This window comes from Vanessa atalanta, chromosome 17 (assembly GCF_905147765.1).
Source record: "Vanessa atalanta chromosome 17, ilVanAtal1.2, whole genome shotgun sequence".
Taxonomy (NCBI): domain Eukaryota; kingdom Metazoa; phylum Arthropoda; class Insecta; order Lepidoptera; family Nymphalidae; genus Vanessa; species Vanessa atalanta.
In genome coordinates this window covers 1,811,375-1,828,679 of record NC_061887.1, presented here as the reverse complement: position 1 = coordinate 1,828,679, position 17,305 = coordinate 1,811,375, and the positions used below count along the sequence as shown (strand labels likewise).

At 31.2% G+C, this 17,305-nt stretch overlaps 2 protein-coding genes across 2 annotated transcripts; one reads left to right on the top strand and one right to left on the bottom strand.

Annotated features, from left to right (window-relative positions):
* Positions 1–5,209: 5,209 nt before the first annotated feature.
* On the top strand, positions 5,210–11,173 carry LOC125070376 (cuticle protein 3-like). The gene is made up of 4 exons (XM_047680220.1): positions 5,210–5,292; positions 7,057–7,251; positions 8,740–8,938; positions 10,563–11,173. Exons 1-4 carry the CDS (start codon positions 5,284–5,286, stop codon positions 10,682–10,684), a joined length of 525 nt encoding a protein of 174 aa, XP_047536176.1. The 5' UTR covers positions 5,210–5,283; the 3' UTR covers positions 10,685–11,173.
* Positions 11,174–13,723: 2,550 nt separating this feature from the next.
* LOC125070627 (pupal cuticle protein 27-like) lies at positions 13,724–14,987 on the bottom strand (the record flags this gene model as incomplete). The annotated part of the gene is made up of 3 exons (XM_047680575.1): positions 13,724–13,830; positions 14,180–14,461; positions 14,777–14,987. Coding segments are annotated over 3 exons (600 nt in total), but the record flags the coding sequence as incomplete, so codon positions are not given.
* Positions 14,988–17,305: the final 2,318 nt, after the last annotated feature.

Sequence of the window (17,305 nt, the reverse complement as noted above, 5' to 3'; positions counted from 1 at the left end):
TTGTTGTGTTCTGATTTGAAGGGTGAGTGAGCCCGTGAAACTGCAAGGTTCACGGCGACTTAGTTCCGAAGGTTGGTGGTGTATTGATGACTTAAAGGATATTTGATAATTCGAACAGCACCAATATCTATAGATGGATTTGGCCTTTAGTTGGCCAGTCTGCCTGCTTAACCAAGCTATAACTCCGCGATGGTATAGAATATATCCATTTATTAATTTCTGTAATGTGCAAAACTATATTGAGAAAAGGCAAACTATCACCAAAACTTCGTCGAATGTCATAATTAATTTATTATTACCGTTTAAGCTAAGTCTTATATTAAATGTAATTATGCTTCGGACCTATTGCTACGTATTAGGTAAGGTAAGCAGATCTGTGAGACCGGTTTGTTATTCGAAAGGCATAGGTTCGATTCTGACCTCATCGACTATTACTTACTCTTTCTCTCAAAACATTTGCAGAATATGAAAAACAAAACGTTAGTAATGGTTGAACGTAAACGTTAAATATATTTGTTGGTTTATACACAATAGAATTCACAAGTGTCTTAACCATATTACACAATTAATTGTCGCCCGCAGTTTTGTCCGTTTTAAGGGTTTAAGGGTTAGTCGTCAGATGTTTTGGCTTGGAGTTTAAGCTTCCTTGGTGGTTTCGCCATGAACGAGCAACGGACAGGCAAACAGAGCTACTTTCAAATTTATAATATAGGTATACATAGGCGAGATACCGTCTCTTGCAGCCATAGACTTCAGATGTCGACATCTACGCATAAGGTTTTTAGGTATTGGATATTTTTTATCATATATATACATCTACAACCGGTAAGTCATACATATACAACCGGTAATTGATTATTATATTATATTATGCAACATATAGATATCCCATTGGTACACTGGTTGCCTAGTACCGCAGATCAGTAGGTACCGGGGTCGAGTCTATATTATAATGTATTAAATTAAATTCTCTGTGGCAGTTCGGATCTGGAATCTTATACTATCGTTTTACAAAAAATACGTCGATTATTATGTACCATCTCTTTCATAAACAATAGAAAAAAACAAGACAGACACACGAAACAAAACATAAAAAAGAAATACTAGAGTAATACGTTATTTTTATATTATTATAAAAAAAAATATGTAATATTAATTTTGATAAAAAAAATACGTTTATTTATGAAATCACAGTATCTTAAATTTTGAAAATAAAAATCGGATGGTCCTGTCTAGGCCATGTCGGAAGTAGGTTATTTATAAGAATAAGAATTACTATCAGCGATAATTGCTCCTGAATTTTGCGCGAACCGTTCAAAATTTCGATTGGCTTTTATGACAAATGTTCAAAAATCAAAGCGATCGGTACTAAATGTGTTCTTATCCTGAGTTTCCTGTCTTTACAAAATGTGTAATGATGTCCTCCTGTATTCCTATGATATATTCCCATAATCAGATAGGATGATAATCAGAGGTTTGAAGAATGATTTCTAACATGACAACCTAGTCACTGGAAAATTTGATTACAATTCAAGTCAAGGGCAAATTCAGCCTGTTCAAACATGGCATAATACGATACTTTAAATATAAATTAGTGTCCCAAGGCGTGTAATTTCTCAATACAGTTTGACCTCTTGCGGTCAAACACTCAGATTATCGAATGACTGAAACCAGATATTGAGAATTGAGTGATGGCTTAATTATTATAATTTTGATTGGAAAAATTGAAATGAAAAAAAATCTTTGATTGTTTTTTATTGATATAACAGATATCACACTTTTTAAATTATTGGATACAAAGACTTTGATAGAGATATTTTTTTAAAGGCACGTATTAAATTTATTATTAAATACTATACTAACTAACATCACGAGATCTCCGAAACTATGAGTCCGAATTGTATGAGCATAGTTACTTCTTTAGCGACGTAGACGCTTACTAAGGAAGGATTTGATTTTTGGGAATTTCAATTTCGAGCGGTCAATGTGAATGAGGTAACTTTGTGTGAATTTTATCCGGACAAATGGGGACGGACAACTAGTTATCAGTAAAATCTACAGCCAAACATTATTGCTTTGTTCAAATAGACGGACGAGGAAGCCATTTTCCTCACAGGAACGAGAGACATAATAACTTAGATTTCATAATTGGTACTGTTTGGGGAATATATTAATAAAAATGTTAAATTTCTTACAGACTTTTTGCTCCGATTATTATTTATTTCTCAACTGTTAGAATATTAAAAAAAAAGGAAAATGTTACGCTTCCTTTATATTAAATCAAGATTTCGATAAAATTAAATAAAAAAAAATAAAATTCCGAGTGACGGGCGATTAAAAAGCCATACCGATTTTTATCTATCTTGTTATTAATTTTATCACGATAATTAATATCTTAAGTACGTACTTAAAGAAAAGTATCAATTAAGGGTGATTATAAAAATTCAAATTTTTTAAAAATGTTCTAGTTTATAAGCCAATGTAACCGGTCCGTGTTAATTTTATTTATGTAATGTTCTTGGATTTTTCAAACTGCTGCCTCATTTCTCTAGTCATTAAAAAAATATTGGACTTTTTTGTTTATATATTCTTAAGAGCAATCCGGAGTCCAGAAATTGTTAATGCTACGGCTTACTGAACTATTTCCGATCGTATCAATTTCGCCAATCTGTGTGATTGTCATAATGAAACTGAGGGAATTGAGACACTTTTTGCTTATACCTACATCTGTGCAATATAATTATGTAATGGCACTAATGCCATTGGGTCTGTTCACATGAGGTGGCCCATTTGACTGTCCGCCTAAAAAACATTTTATAAAAAAACTTTTTTTTATGATATTAGACGGACTTTTTTATGATGTCACCCTTCAAACCGGAACACAACATCACTAGGAACTGCTGTTTGGCGGTAGATTATCTAATGAGTTGGTGGCACCAACCCAGACGGCACAAAGCCCTACCACCAAGTAGGCTCTTAAAGCATTTTTAAGGTGTAATGTTACAGAATTAAATCGAATATCGGAGTGAAGTCGAATGAACTAATATAAATTCTGGAGAACTGTCATGGAACTCAATACCTACTTGTTCTTCTTTTCATACAAAATAAAATAATTCGACAAATGCCATGCTCTTATATGGAAATGCACGAATACGAACTACAACCTTTTTTTGTAATGACCTATTAATGTTTTGTTTTTTTAATTCTAATACCAATAGTCAATGTGTGTGAGAGTTGCAAAATGTAACTTTTATATTATCTAATAATTGATTTAAGTCAGTTTCGAAATTAAAAAAAAAAAACTTTCTTGCGTTCCAAATTTGAATTGTAATTAAGCTAGTTTAATTACATGTACATGTAACATAACTAAGGTTGAATAATTGACATCGTGAATGCAACAAGACATGCTTTATACAATGTCAAGGTCGAACATATTCGTACTTGACCATTCAAAATCAAGTCAATTCTCATTATTTAAAGAGGCACTTGTATGTTTGAAATATGTTTAAAAGCATGTTGAATTGAATTATTAAATGACTTCACTTCTTGTTTGGACCCATTTAAAGAAAACCTACGACGACTAAAAACAAAAGATTGTTGAATTATTTCTCGAATTTTGTTATTAACCGATTATCCCTCAAATTATCATTTTAGAAGATTTTTACGTTACATAGTATAAAATTAATATTAAAGTTACCGCCGCCGTTTAGATGAGCCGAGGTGGCCCAGTGATTAGATGCGTATCGAAGCGCTTCGAAACACCCCATTAAATCTTTGCAAAGCGGTCCTCTTTTTAAGAAGGTTTGAAGCTTATTTCACCACTCTACTCCAATGTAGATTGGTGGATACATATATTACAGAATTCCTTCTATTAAGAAATCATATTTAAGCATATGAAACCGAAGTGATTATCCGAATTGATGGTAGGGCTCTGTACAAGCCTGGTCTGGGTAGGTTAGGTTAGGTTAGATTAGTTCACATTATATTCTACCGCTAAACAGCATTACTTAACATTTTTGTGTTCCGAATTGAAGAGAGAGTAAGTTCTGAAGGCAAGCAATGGATAAAATTTCTAATCACCAATGTCTATGCTCGGGTGACCACTTACCATCAGGTGGCGTATTTGCCCGTGAATCTACCAATTTTATGTAAATTTAATCTTTATATCAAATAATTCCATAGTACATTTTATACAGGCACAACGGCACGATATCTTAATTTCTTCCTTAATCTGATTTAGATCTCAAATGTTGTCGCTACAATTTTTGAAGCGGGCAACATTATAAAAAAAAACTCCTCCAAAAAATGCCTCTTTTCTTGATACGCTGGAACCGAGAACATTGTTCTAAAGTTATCTTAAATTACTGTATTGTTTTACATTAATCGCGTAACTTAACCAATAAAGAAAAATGTTATTAATTAATTTCGAGAGTGATACATACAACTTATATAAATAAACGATTAACTATCAACAATTAATTAACAAATAACTTTCCTCTACACAAAGTTTAGGCTTAGGTTAAGGCTTTACAAAATAGACCGAAAATATTCGGCTAAAATTCACTATTTCGCTCCGACCCAAACATATAATATACTTAATAATAATAAATATAAGATTGCAATCATAAGTAATAACATTATTCTTTATTAATAATAAAACAATATAAAATTATTTTTTTTTGTTAATGGTAAACTATTTAAAAAAACCTTGACACTAGAGGTATTAATATTTAAATTTTATTTAATTAACCTGTAAATAATTAATCATTTTGCTTATAAGACGAGTTATTGTATGCTTAAATATTACAATTAAAAATATTATAACTTTAAGGTTAGTAAATAATTAATTGTTAAATAAAAAATGGCATGACTTCCCGCTAAAATTTTTTTTTTTTAATTTAAATAGCAAAGGCATCTTGAGTACGATCCGATATGGAACCTCCTTTTTTAAAGCGCCGAGGAATGCATCAACATCCTTGACATCTAGGAATTATTCTGTCATATCCGTAACAATATAGTTCACAGCACAAATCAAATAAGAATTCTTATTATAAAATTAATTTATAAAAATCAGAAGTCTTCGAAATAGTTGACTAACAGATTGAGGATTCCAAAAAAAAAACTTACGCAAAAAAATCTTAAGTTCAACTATATACAGAGAAAAGTTACATTATAATGTTGAATGAATTTTGTAACCACCGCATCGAGTATATATAAACGAATAGACGTTAGAATCGTCACTTGTGTGATCACCTCCGACCTGATCTAACATATATCATAAACATGCAGCTGGTGAGTACATTACGATACATCGATTTTAATCTTAACTTTTTTTTTCAATCAATTTTATGTCAAACGACAATTTTTAATATGCCATCCGAAATAATATTCCGTGATTCCTTTTTTTGTATTTTTAAATCGATATTAAAATTCTAAATTTAAATTCGATTTTTGACATTGATAAATGATGTTTCAAAATCTATGATAAATTATTGTCTAATTAAAAAAAAAACGATTGATCAATACGTATCTGTATGTAAATATAGCATCTGGTAGATTGCCATAGTTGAAAAAAATTTTGATTTGACCATTGAAATTAATAAATTTTAACTTGATTTAAAGTATGATTACTTTTACATCAAATGTTGCCAACAAATATAATAATATTTATATTTTTATTTATTTGCATTTTAGTTTTTCTATTGACTCCATTTTGAGCTAGTTCATTGTATTGCTTTGTTAAATTATGTTTTATAATTTTATCGTTAAAATTAATTTACTATGTATTTAATATTGCTCTTTAATACGAAAAAAAAAAAACTAAACTTAAGTTTTCCCAATTAATTATAGACCCCTTAGAGATCGATAACATAGTAATTATCTCATGAAAATTTTTTTGTTTCTGGTTTGCTGCCACATTAAATACTTATGATTGAAATAATTATAACTAAATCTCCTTTTTTTAAATAATTAATTTAATATTCAACCTCGAATTTGCCAATTTCTCTTTTATATTTTGAAATGTTGAAGGAAATTCTTTCATTATGTCTAAGTAAGTTTAGATTAGATATTTCTTGTACTTATACTAGTATTTATGGTTTGATACTAGCTTATCAATGTTTTGTATATTTCTATGTCAAAGTACGCTTAGAATATTATTAGACAGTTTTTTTTTTAAAAATATACGAAAATCTTGTTGATTAACCTAACGATCTCTTCAAATTGAATTTTTAAATTAAACCTGAAAAAACTTATCATTTCACTATCAAATCTATAGTGGGAAGTTTAATTTGAATGTCTGTTTATTTCCTAATCTTTGTTAAATTTGAGAACCTAACGTCTGTATTTTGGTCAAAAATGCCAACCAAAAGACGCCTTATGGTTAGGAAGATAAGATTTAAAATACTTCGTAACAAATTTCTTTTCATGTGAACTGCTCTGTTCAGGGTTGTAAGCGATGGTAATGTCGAGACAATGAGTATTGCGTTTGAGATAAATATACGTGTGAATGATTAATTGTGAGAACGGTAGCAATTTTTATCTTCTTAATAATTATGTTTTAGTCGAAAACATTAAATTACAAGTTACAAGTCAAGTCAATAATGTGAATATTTCGACACCGGAAATAATTACTGTTCTTACGGTGTTCTTTTGAATTCCTTCGTTTTAGTTTATTGAAGATTAGTTGTCGTCCGCGGTTTCGCTCGCTTTTAAGGAATTCGTCCGTTAGGTGTTAGGCGAAAAATTTTTGTCTTGGACTGCCCGTCGCACTTATAATAGTAGTATTTATTTTATATGTCCAATTTTGTATATTGGAGTCGCAAATATTCTTCATTATTAGGTTTTTGTTTTCGATCCTCAATCGATTATCGTTTATTTTTCACTATTATATCAACAACATTACAAAGATCATTTTTTTTTTAAATATTCGTATCGAGAATCCATTAAGTATGAGACATACGCAATTAATTCTCCAATAACCATATTATGTTATAGCTTTTTATTTGAAGCATATTTATAAAAATCGACTAAATTTAAAATTTCTTCTTTCTTCAGTACATCGTCGCCATCGCCCTCTTCGGCATCGCCAGCGCCGCTTATTCCCCATACCCAGAACAGTCCAACCGTCCCCAGGCTGCCTACGAGAAGAACGCACGTATCTTAGCCTACGATTCTGATGTGAAGGAAGACTCTTACAGATACAGTTATGAGACCGAGAACGGTATCAAGGCTGAGGAACAAGGACGTGAGGTATGATACTATTAGTATTTATCTTCTGAGAAAATGAAACCTACTTCTTTGAAAAATTGTGATAGGAATATATGTTTAAATTTCTATAACACAATACTTTGTATTGGATTAATATTTTAAAAGCTTCAAGTGGCTTCTTAAACGAATTATGAGTTAATTTTAGATTCCCAAAATTAATATAAGTAAGCATAAATTAGCTATTTATGAATAATATAACTGAATTAATTTAAACGTCGAAGCGAGCTACAAAATTATGAACTCAGAACATCATAAATTATTTAAATGTCATAAAAGTAATAAATCTTTAATGAAAACCATAGTTGTCTACTAAACGCAATTACTAAAATTAAACTCACTTGATCACATTAAAAGTGATGCAACACTAATTTATGCACCGGTACTACCTTTGACCTCCATACATTATCTGGAACTTTAGGCCGATCCCATTCGTAATACACACGTTTGATACAATCACCGGTCGAAAGGGCATCGGTCATCCGACTTGCATCCAAAATGTCGACGTTGCGCAAAACTTTAACATTTTTAGATTTATTTTATCATCAGTAAAATCGATGTAGTGAATTAACTTTACATATAACGGAACCTGTTTCGATGTCACGAAAAATTCTAACTCTATATTAAAGAGTGATATCTAATTTTTTTATAACGAATATTTTGAAAAATCATTGCTTAATAATAAATTGTATATAATATAATACAAACCAAAAAATATATATTCTTCTCCAAGATGCCTTTTAAGTGGTTGCAAAATTTCTCTAACATGTTCAAAACGATATAGCAATGGGGAAATACCCATAATTTTACATACAAATGTTACATCAATGTTACGAAAGAGATATCATCTGGATGATAGAATAAAATCAATTTACACATCACCTGTTCGTAAAGTGTGTTCAAGGTTAATTTATGGTAATAGTTTATTCGTCAACGTTGAATTTACCAAAATATATCTGTTTTCTAAATTATTCATCAATATTTCAACCAAATATAGCAGCTGATTAAAAATTCTTAAGCCGTTCCTTACCATATCAATCTTTAAATTCTTTTGAGGATCATTGCCATAAACTAACTATGACTAATTTAGAATTGCCCGTACGAAAGAGAACTTTAACCTCAATAAATAGATTTAAGATTTATTGATAGTAAGCCCGTCTGGGAAGGTACCACATACTCAGCACATATACCGACAAGCAGTGATACTGAGTATTGTTGTATTTCGGTTTGAAGCGTGATTGAGCCAGTGTTACCACAGACACAAGGGACATAACATCTTAGCTCCTAAAGTTGGGCGTGTTGGCATTGTAAGGAATGGTTAAAAAAAAATACGGCGCCAATGTCTATGGACAGTGGTGACCACTTACCATCAGGTGGCCCGTTTTCCCGCCATCCTACTAATTTTATCTGATAAAGTAATCATTTCATAGTACATATAACAATTCCATAATCAAAATTTCTTTCGAATTACAGGTCGATGGAATTGAAGCTCAAGGTAGCTTCCAATTCACCGGTGATGACGGTCGACTCTATACTGTAAGCTACACTGCTGGTCAAGCTGGTGTCCTAGCCCTGGGTGATCACATACCTACTCCTCCCCCTACACCCGAAGCCATCTTGAAAGCTCTTGAACAAAACGCTCGCGATGAAGCCGCTGGTATCATTGATGACGGTGAGTGTACTTAAAATTAATAATCCTAGTTGCATATAAGTCAACGATAAAAAATAGTTTCAAATTTGAACATTTTCTTTATTTAAATGTCAAATGTTAGTCAAAAATAATTATGCATGGTATATACGAAATTACGAAACATCAATACTAAAAGATGTGTCTATTTCTACAATTAGAACGTCGAGAATTTTACGTATTGGGCAATTTTTATACACCAATGCAGGTTGTGTTGTAGCGTTTAAAGCAATTACATCGCTTGATAACAATGGATTCACAAGACGCATGGAATGGAGTAATGTTTAAATTGTTAATTTTATCTTAACAATGTAAAGGAAGACATGCATCGAGAATTTAAACGTGCATGCATTTTTGCAATCTTGTAGTTAGATTAAATTAAAGAAAAAGATATTATTTGAGCGCACTATTTACCGCCTTTCAAACTCTTGATTGTGATTGATTTAGAAGACTTTTGAATTTATGTAATTTATGAAGATTTGGGCATACCTGTCAGCTTAATAAAACAGAACTTAAAGACTGGAAGCTCATACCTCATTAATAAAAAGATGCAAGCAATGGATTTCAACGAAATCCGATAGTGCATTAAGATTAGGGATTAAGAGATTCCTTAAACAATAAATAGGCAATATTACATAAACCTAGAATAATATATTAGTCTTGACGACGCAATCAAAACCTACGCTGACTAGGCGTAACGTGACCTTTCCTGGATTACGTAAGTCTGGGAACAGTTTAACCGAATCGTATGCACTTTAAATACAACTATTTACAAAGCATTAATGATATTTACTTATGCAAACTCTTGGGAATATCGGTTTCCAAAATTATTTTCCAATTGAACTAACCTTAGCTCCGCATAACAAGATTCATATTGGTTCGTGAGAGAATTGCAAATAACAATTTATTTGAGAGTTTATTTTAATAATTGCCTATCGTGAGATTTTAATAGAATTTTACGATGTATTTTTCAAACATGATTTATTCTTCTAGAGATTTATGACTCCTTGGTTTTGATAGATATCGTTTTAAAGTTTTACGTTAAAAAAATATGAATAGCAATTTGCTCTTCCAAATGGTAAGGAGATTAATCCCAAAATAATGTTTAGTGTATAAGACAAGCAGATCTGCTATAACTCACTAATGAATTATTTTTTCAATACATTCAATAAAATCGTAAACCAATGAGACAATTAAATTCATTACATTAATCACATTAACGGCCTGTAAATTTCCCACTGCTGGGCTAAGGCCTCATCTCCTTTTGAGGAGAAGGTTTGGAGCATATTCCACCACGCTGCTCCAATGCGGGTTGGTAGAATACATATGTGAAATTAGATACATGCAGGTTTCCTCATGATGCTTTCCTTCACCGCCGAGCACGAGATGAATTATAAACACAAATTAAGGACATGAAAATTCAGTGGTGCTTGCCTGGGTGCGAACTCGAAATTATCGGTTAAGATGCACGCGTTCTAACCACTGGGCCATCTTGACTAATTAAATTCATTTAATATGCTAATTACAATTATTAAACATACATATATGACTATACATTATAAAAAAATTGTTCGATGTCAACATTTAATATTTTTGTTTTCAATTCCAGGTCAATACAACCCCGCCAAATATGGTGGTGCTGCTTCCGCCGGTGCTTTCGTTCCTCAGCAGAATTATGCGCGTGCTCAGGCCTCAGCCTCAACCGGTTTCCGCAAACCCTACAAGTACTAAATTCAAACGAGACCTCCTATAAGCCTAGTTTACATTTAGATATCTAGAAAAATGAATTATTAATACTTTAAATACTTGCTCTAAAAGGGCTAAAATTAAGAGGCTAATTGATTCAACTGTAAGCTCTACACTCTAAGTCTTCTTTCATTAAAACAAAGGTTTACGGAATATTTTTCAATATGACAATCTCTAGAAGATATTCTTTGAACTCTTTGCTTTTATTCCACTGTTTAATTGTGATAAAATATGTAGTTTAATTATTCATATAATTTCTTTTATAATTCTTTTTCGTAAGTGGACGTTAATTGGGGCACAAGATACGCTCAATATTAAGGCCGGCTCAGGATCGACATCAGATCGTATCCTTTATGGCTACCTAAGTGTAAACGAGGCATTAGATAACAACATTAGCTTACGATCAATAAAAAATAATGTGATAATAATCTGTACTTCTGTAGTTATAATCCAGACGATGGAAAATTAGTTTTTATTTATTCTATGAATAAAAATTTTTTTTATATATAAATATTTTTTTGTTTTAATTTTTTGTGCAATGCAAATCTGTTGAGCTGTTATTTACGACCATCTGCAAATTTGTGTTCTGTTTAAATCAGCACAGATCACAGCTGAGTAATATTAGAAAATTAAATGCGAAATTTACATAGTTATGATCGAATTAACTCTTGTGGGCTCTTACGAGCACTTTTGAATTATAATTTTATATGATTAAATCAAATTTGAAGCTACCACCGATTCAGAATTATATAACTGCTACTTAACATTTTATTAAATTTATCAAAATAGAGTTTGTTTATAAGTCGATTTTATAAATGCTGAAAACTGATAAGTGAGTTTAAGAATTCGCTTCTCAAACCTCAATAGTGCTCTTACTAAATATCATAAAGGATGTGTGAGTGAGTCAGCAAACTTTACTTCAAAAAAAAATTATCAATAAAAATAAATGTTAACTCTGAATAGTATTTCAGTCATCGTATTTGAAACTTTAATACTAATCTATAATAATAGGATATTTTCGTTTATTTGAGATTACTATGAAGAATCTACTTAAAACTATTAGTAAAAAAGAGAAATTCCTCATTGTCATTGTTCAACGTTGACTTGTTAAAAGAAACCATGTTACGTTATATATGGGTTACCTTATTTAAATTATTTATTTCAACACATAAATATTGTTAACGAACAAGTATAACAAGCCACAGACGAGACCCATACGTGTATTAACAATAGGTATATTTTGTCGATATACCTAGAAGTAAAATATATAAAGTATCAATTATAAACAGTCTATACTCTAATGACTAATGTGTTAAAATATTTTCCGTGGAAAACAATATCGTAACTTATTCCCGTAAAATTATATCAAGACCTTGGGAATGAAATGATCGCCTCCGGGCTGTTTCAAATAACTAAAATATAATTATCATTGTACATGGAAAATGGTTAAAAAAAAAATATATATATATATCCCGCTGAGTTTCTTTCGCCTTTTCTTCTCAGGTCCGAGGTGCTAAATTCCGAAACGGTGGTAGATTTTTGACAATCAATAAGCAAGTGTAAACACTTCTATATTGAATAAACATTTTTGACTTTGGCTTGGCTTTGACTTTGACTAAAACTGTCAAAATATAAGAATATATGAAAACATGTTATTGAAATGTAAAATTAAAGTGTTGTAATTGGGTTTTGTTGGCATTTATAAGAGTCAATTATATAAATTACTTAATGACAGACAGTGGAATCAGGAGACCTTTGTGTAACATGTTAAGCACTTTTCAAAAACCTTTAAATTAGTTTATATGCTTGCTAAATCTATTTATATAAGAAATAAACTCCTAGATTCAGATGATAAAATCAAGGCTGCTTGGGATGTAATTAACAAAAATAAACTTTTGCTAATGGAATTAACCTTTGGAATGTACATTTGGATTTGGATATTTTTGAGAAATAACTTCCCACTTAAAATCATCTACTATAGAAGCGAATTACTGGTAAATATTGTTTCCAAATGTAGCGTTGGATTAGCGTTTCTGCATTAGATATTATATAAGTATTTAAAAGCCTTGAAATTAAAACAACGAATGATCTATGATATCGATCCGTATATAGCCTTAATTTTGAACAAGTGTTTGGAAACGGAATATTTTCTGATTTATAAAAATGGAGTATAGTATTACCAATTTTTAAAAGTGAAAACAAAAGCGTCCTAGTAATTATAGGTCTATTTCTAAACTACCGACATTGAGCCAAAATTAAAAAAATATATCTGTTAAATCTATTTCTGTTTCATTTTTGTATCAAAACTATTAATCATAGTGAACAATTCGGCTTTACTAGGGGTCACTCAACAACTGATGCTGGAGTGACACTACTTAGATATATACGATGCAAGATTGAATGCTATTGGCGTGATCTGTGATTTGACAAAAGCATTTGATAGCGAAGACCACGAAACACTTTTGTACAACCTACAATATTACGGTGTTAAAGGTAATTCTCTTGATCTTATTGCTTCATACTTGAATCAAATAATTCCACATGTGTCTATTAATGGAATTAGTTCTCCTGGGTCTGTACTAAGAATAGGCGTTCCACAAGGATAAATTATGAGTCCTTTTCTATTATTATTGTATGTGTATTTATGATCTTACTCTTTATGTTAAAGGTATTTGTGATATTGTTTTGTTTGCTGATGATACCTCATTAGTTCAAATATTAATAGTAAATCTGTTTACCATTATTATTATTTTTTATATAGATTCACGTGTCACGGTTCAAATGTAAAATTAGTTTTTTTTCATAAGCGCTCAAAACTATTCAGTTAAACTATACTCACTTGTCTGTGGTAATGAATGAATGGTATTGAATGAAATGTTATTTGGAAATAAAAAAAAAAAATATTACAAAAGAAAATACACATTTATTTAAAAGATTTATATAAATATTTTCACTAAAATAAATAACATACACATTGATATAAATTGTATTATTCATCAAAGTATTTTAAAGAACATCTCGTGATTAATAGGAATATCCCGTGTTCGAGTTGAAATTGCTCTGGCTGGAAGAGTCCTGACCAGAACTTCCTCCGACATTGCCTTGACCATCACTATCGGGACGGTATTTACCTGTTAAAAAAATAAGGAAATTAATTCCATACTGAGAAGATTAAGCTTTGGCTCGATCCATAGGGAAATTATATTTTATCTAAATTTATATAACCAAGTGTAACTGCATGCACAAGGGACATAACATCTTAGTTCCCAGGTTTGATAAGTGGACAGGCAAATTGACCACTTGTTGGTAAGAGGTCAATATTATCCATAAACACTGGCACCGTAAAAAGAATTAACCATTATTCATGCTATGGGCCACCAAAAATGGACGAAAAAAGAAACTTGGTAATTAAGATGCTATGCTGAGTATTATTGTTTGAGGGCAGTATTGGAAAGTGGTACTCTGCGAGAAATACATTACATAACATAGCTTTAGAATAAAAACTATAATTACCATCGTCAAATATACCAGCCGCCTCATCTTTCTCGTTCTGTTTCAAAGCCAATAGGATTTCTTCAGGTGTTGGTGGTGGTACTGGAAGGTGATCACCCTGGGGCCTGTAGCCATCTTCTCCAGCTGTAAAGGTCACAGAGTAGACCTTTCCGTCATCACCCTTGTATGCAAAAGCACCTCTGGTCTGAACGGTGTCACCAGATTCCTCAGCTTGGATGCCATTGGATGTTTCGTACGAGTAATGGAAACCTGTGTATTGAATGAAGATTTTTTGTTATATTTTTTAAGTTTATAATTCTAACAAATATTTTACACTTAAGTTTTAATCTAAAACTAATCGCTAATGATATATTTAAATACATATATAATTGCAATAACAGTTAGTCATTATAAAAAATATAACAACAGCAGTATTCTGATAAGAACTCACTTTGTATCTCAGTCATTAAATTTTGAAAATTGACTTACAATGATACGGCCTTTTGATAAAGCTCTATATCACTTTTTGACAATTCAAAATCGTATTCTGAAGTGAGTACCGATTTCAACATTGCTTTTACTGACCGTTTTCTCCAACTTCTTGATCCAATTTCAATATGGCAGAATTTTTCTCCTCAGCTTGTTGAGGGCGATTATTGGCTGAGTCTTGTCCACTCGGACCGAACTGATTGGACCCAGGTGCTCCAGGACTCTGAGGTAAATAGGTAGCTGATGGTAGTTGAGCAGCAGATGCCCAAGCCAGGATTGTGAAAAAGATTATCTGAAATAAGAGAAATATTTTGTAATTACAACAAATTACGCTTTTCTGTAATTATTTTGATTAAAACAATACTGACTTCTTTCGAATCACATATGGTAAAAAGAGATAAATCATTGCTTAGCTATATACCTACTGAAAACGTGTAAAGTCAATAATGTGTTATTTAAATATTGGAACAGATTTAAAAATAGCAGTGGTATCAACTCTGATGTCATTAATTCGCTTTTAATTTAATTTTCCACATTTGTTTTATTTGATATTGTTTGTATAATAATAAAAAGTATGCAGATAAATATACTAGCTGTATACCAGTGTACTCAACTGGCTATTTTTGCCACATACATACATGATCAATTTTAATGGTTTAAGATGTGGCATTAGAAAACTTTCTTCAAATTTTTAGTTGAATGTTAATTTGTGTTCAGTGAAAATCTCTATAAATATAAATATATAATTCAAATGAAATTGTGCCACATGCGTATCCACTAATCCGCATTGGAGCAGCGTGGTGGAATAACCCCCTAAGCTTCATATCAAAGGGAGATTAGGCTTTAGCCCAGTTGTGGGACATTAACATGCTGTTACTTTTTAATTAACTAAATTTTTTAAATTAGATGATAAAAATCTTACCATTGCGTTCATTTTGTATTATTTTTGAACTGAATTGATATTTCGATGCGATGAGTTGTACTGTGCCGTGTTGAGTCCGGGATGCGCTTTTATATGTAACAAAAATATTTAATTCAACAATTAAGAGATTGTCAATAGCGATACTGTGACTCCCGTATACCTTGAATATTTGAAGATGCGATCACTTTCTATAATTATATGCAAAATAATAAGAATATTATACAAAAATATAAAACCTTATTATGTTAAGGTCATCTGGTTATTTATTTTTTCATATGTATTTTTTAAATTCTTGGTTGAACGGACAATGTGACACCTGATGGTAAATATGTGACCATTGATTTTGTCGCTGTGGGAAATATTCACCATTACTTAAATCAATACACTAGTTAACTTATCCTACACTCATTCAAGCGGTAATGATGTTTGTTTGTGCTTTTAGTAGGAGGGACGTGTACAAAGCTTAATATAAATATAGACATAGAATTTAGATGTTATTCCAGGTAGGTTTGGTGACGAATGGGGCGTCCAATTACAGTTTAGTTGTGGCGGAACGTCACAGGATGCGTTATATCATCACAATTTCGTAGACTTTCCAATCCATGCCGTAGACATTGCAGTAGTTTTAGTGGGTAGGAATCTCACGTAACCTGGTTTCCTCCACCCAAGGCTTACACTGCATAAAAATATATAAAGAAATAAGAAAACCACGTATAGAGTTATTCACGCACTTATATGCGTGACTAAAAGTAAAGGTGACAGGTCAGCTAAAATATATAAATTGGATAATCTTTCTTCTGTTTATTTAATAAAAAAAAAGTATTATAATACAATTAAATGTGAAGTTAGGGGCCTTCCTAATTCATAGATATGTAAACAAATGAATAATGTAAAATATTCTTCGTGCTCTCAAATCTACGTGCACCAAATTGCAAGGTGATAAGTTGAGAGCTTTAAGAGTTAGTAGCGTGATACAGCGCCATCTAGTGGCAAGTCAAACAAAGTCAAGTAAACAAATCACCCACATGAAATAACACATGTGTACAATGTACACGTGTGCCATATTTAAATTTGATCGATCAAACGATGTCGAATACATTTTTATATCATAGATTCTTATATTAAAGTCAATGTTTGCCTATCAACAGAATTAATTATAACTAAAATAAAATTATAAATCTTTGAAATAATTACAAGTGTATGTATAAATATATTTTTATAAAATTAGTGTAGGCTTCGTTGAACATTGTCCTACATACATATTAAAAAAATATATTATCTACTTCGCAGCTTTATCGTTGAATTAAAAACTTGTTTTAGCTAAATGTGTACACAGCATTACAGTTGAAATAAAGTCAATAAAAATGTAACGGAGGCAGATGAATAAAACGCATGCAATCGACATCGGAGAGTCAGTAGAGGACCCAGTCAGCTCTTGAGCATACTGTTGTAATTATATCAATCATTCCACTAAATAATAACAATAATAATATAGCGTAATCCGCCGCCATATTTATATGTATATATTTATGTATTTAAATAAGTTTATTTTATGAAATTTTGATTGTTTAAATCTTTTATGCGGGCGTGATAGTTCACAAGAAATTATAATAAAAACATATGTTATCGCGATTGAAATCTAAATATCTATGTATGAATAGACAAAAACATTTCAGTACCTTATTATCTTTGGTTGTTGATGA

Excerpts from the sequence above, each read along its gene's own strand:
- LOC125070376 (XM_047680220.1), top strand. Across the intron at positions 7,252-8,739 it reads CTGAGGAACAAGGACGTGAG|GTCGATGGAATTGAAGCTCA; the intron begins GTATGATACTAT and ends TTCGAATTACAG. Across the intron at positions 8,939-10,562 it reads CGCTGGTATCATTGATGACG|GTCAATACAACCCCGCCAAA; the intron begins GTGAGTGTACTT and ends TTTCAATTCCAG.